This window comes from Eimeria mitis, genomic scaffold, assembly GCF_000499745.2.
Source record: "Eimeria mitis Houghton genomic scaffold, Emh_scaff7502, whole genome shotgun sequence".
In the NCBI taxonomy this organism is placed as follows: Eukaryota; Apicomplexa; class Conoidasida; order Eucoccidiorida; family Eimeriidae; genus Eimeria; species Eimeria mitis.
Window position 1 is genome coordinate 1,599 of NW_013575493.1, and position 960 is coordinate 2,558.

General features: G+C 59.2%; 1 protein-coding gene across 1 annotated transcript; it reads left to right on the forward strand.

Annotated features, from left to right (window-relative positions):
- Positions 1 to 55: 55 nt before the first annotated feature.
- Positions 56 to 895, forward strand: EMH_0091730 (uncharacterized protein; the record flags this gene model as incomplete). The annotated part of the gene is made up of 1 exon (XM_013501763.1): positions 56 to 895. The coding sequence occupies one exon, from the start codon at positions 56 to 58 to the stop codon at positions 893 to 895; it is 840 nt and encodes a 279-aa protein (XP_013357217.1).
- Between the last annotated feature and the right edge of the window lie 65 nt (positions 896 to 960).

The window sequence follows — 960 nt, forward strand, 5'->3', positions numbered from 1 at the left end:
AGGTATTATTACAGTGGATGCTGCGCTCAACACCTTCCTCGCTGTTGCACAGAAAATGCATGCAGTGTTTCTGACCCCGCAGCTGCAGCAGCAATGGCCCCTTTCTCCTGCTGCTGCTGCTGCTGCTGCTGCTGCTCCTGCAGCAGCAGCAGGGCCAGCAACATCAGCAGCAGCAGCAGCAGCCCGGGGAGCAGCAGCTGCACTAAAGGGCGCTTTGAGTTCGTGTTCTCCTTTAGCAGCAGCAGCAGCAGCAGAAGCAGCAGCAGCAGCAGCAGCAACAGCAGCAGCAGCAGCAGGAGACAGGCCCCCTCTGCCGCCGCACTTGCTGCTGCAGCGCGGGTCCCTCGTATTAACCCCTGGGTTTGCTGCTGCTCCCCTGTTCCTGCTGCACTGCGTGGAGCCCAATGCTGTGCTGCCGCAGCAGCAGCTGCTGCAGCAGCTGCTGCAGCTCATAGCCTGCGACGCGGCTCAATCGAAGCAGCACAAAAAACAGCAGCAGCAGCAGCAGCAGCAGCTGCAGCAGCAGCTGCAGCAGCAGCAGCAGCAGCAGCAGCAAGAGAGACAACAGAAAGCCCCTTATCTTCATATACTAGAACTATGTTATATGCATGCGTTTGATGCTGCTGCTGCTTTGGGGCTGCAGACGCTCGCGGTGCCGCTGCTGGCGACGGGGGCGGGGGGGTATCCTCTGCATGCAGCAGCATACTGTGCTGCTGCTGCAGCACATCGTTGGCAGCTGCAGCAGCTGCAGCAGCAGCAGCTGCAGCAGCAGCAGCAGCAGCAGCAGCAGCAGCAGAAGAGGCTGAAAATTGTTTTTTGTACGCCAGAGAGAAATGAATGGAGGGCACTAGAAATTAATATAAGGAGACGCATGCAGCTCTTCACAGCAGCATAAGCAGCAGCAGCAGCAGCAGCAGCAGCAGCAGCAGCGGCAGCAGCAGCAGCAGCAGCAGCAGCGGC